General features: G+C 62.1%; 1 protein-coding gene across 1 annotated transcript in view; it reads right to left on the bottom strand.

Annotated features, from left to right (window-relative positions):
* Nucleotides 1-375, bottom strand: part of LRSAM1 (leucine rich repeat and sterile alpha motif containing 1) — a gene marked incomplete at its 3' end in the record, with an annotated part of 21,068 nt that overhangs the window by 1,824 nt on the left and 18,869 nt on the right. The window contains 1 exon segment of the mRNA XM_010013173.1: nt 358-375. This exon segment is cut by the window's right edge and continues 30 nt beyond it. Coding sequence (XP_010011475.1) covers nt 358-375 — 18 coding nt within the window.

Genomic DNA, 375 nt, shown 5'->3' with positions numbered 1-375 from the left:
CAGGAGCTGCTGCACACATTTGGATTGGCAGGGGAACGGGGGTGTTACCTGGAACAAAAAGCCCTGCCTGGGAGGTACTGGGAGCCCTCTGCTCCTGGCAAGCAGCTTGACGATGGGATGATGGAGGTGTTGGCTCCTCACAGACTGGGCAGCCCCATAACCTCCAATACACAGCCCTGGGAGAGGGCTGCTGGGCACCCTGCTCAGGGCATGGTGGCCAAAGGCCAGGCAGCCCGGGCTCTCCCCTGGCTGCTCAGCCTGTGCGAGGGGTCTGTGCCCTGCTCACTGCCCCAGCTGAGCCCATGGGTGCAGCAGAGCAGAGCACAGCTACACAGACAGCAGTAACTGAGCACTGACCTGGAGTTTCAGCGAGAG

This window comes from Nestor notabilis, unplaced genomic scaffold (genome assembly GCF_000696875.1).
Source record: "Nestor notabilis isolate BGI_N333 unplaced genomic scaffold, ASM69687v1 scaffold30624, whole genome shotgun sequence".
NCBI lineage: Eukaryota > Metazoa > Chordata > Aves > Psittaciformes > Psittacidae > Nestor > Nestor notabilis.
Note: the sequence above shows the minus strand (reverse complement) of the source record. Positions and strands in the feature narration are given on the sequence as shown.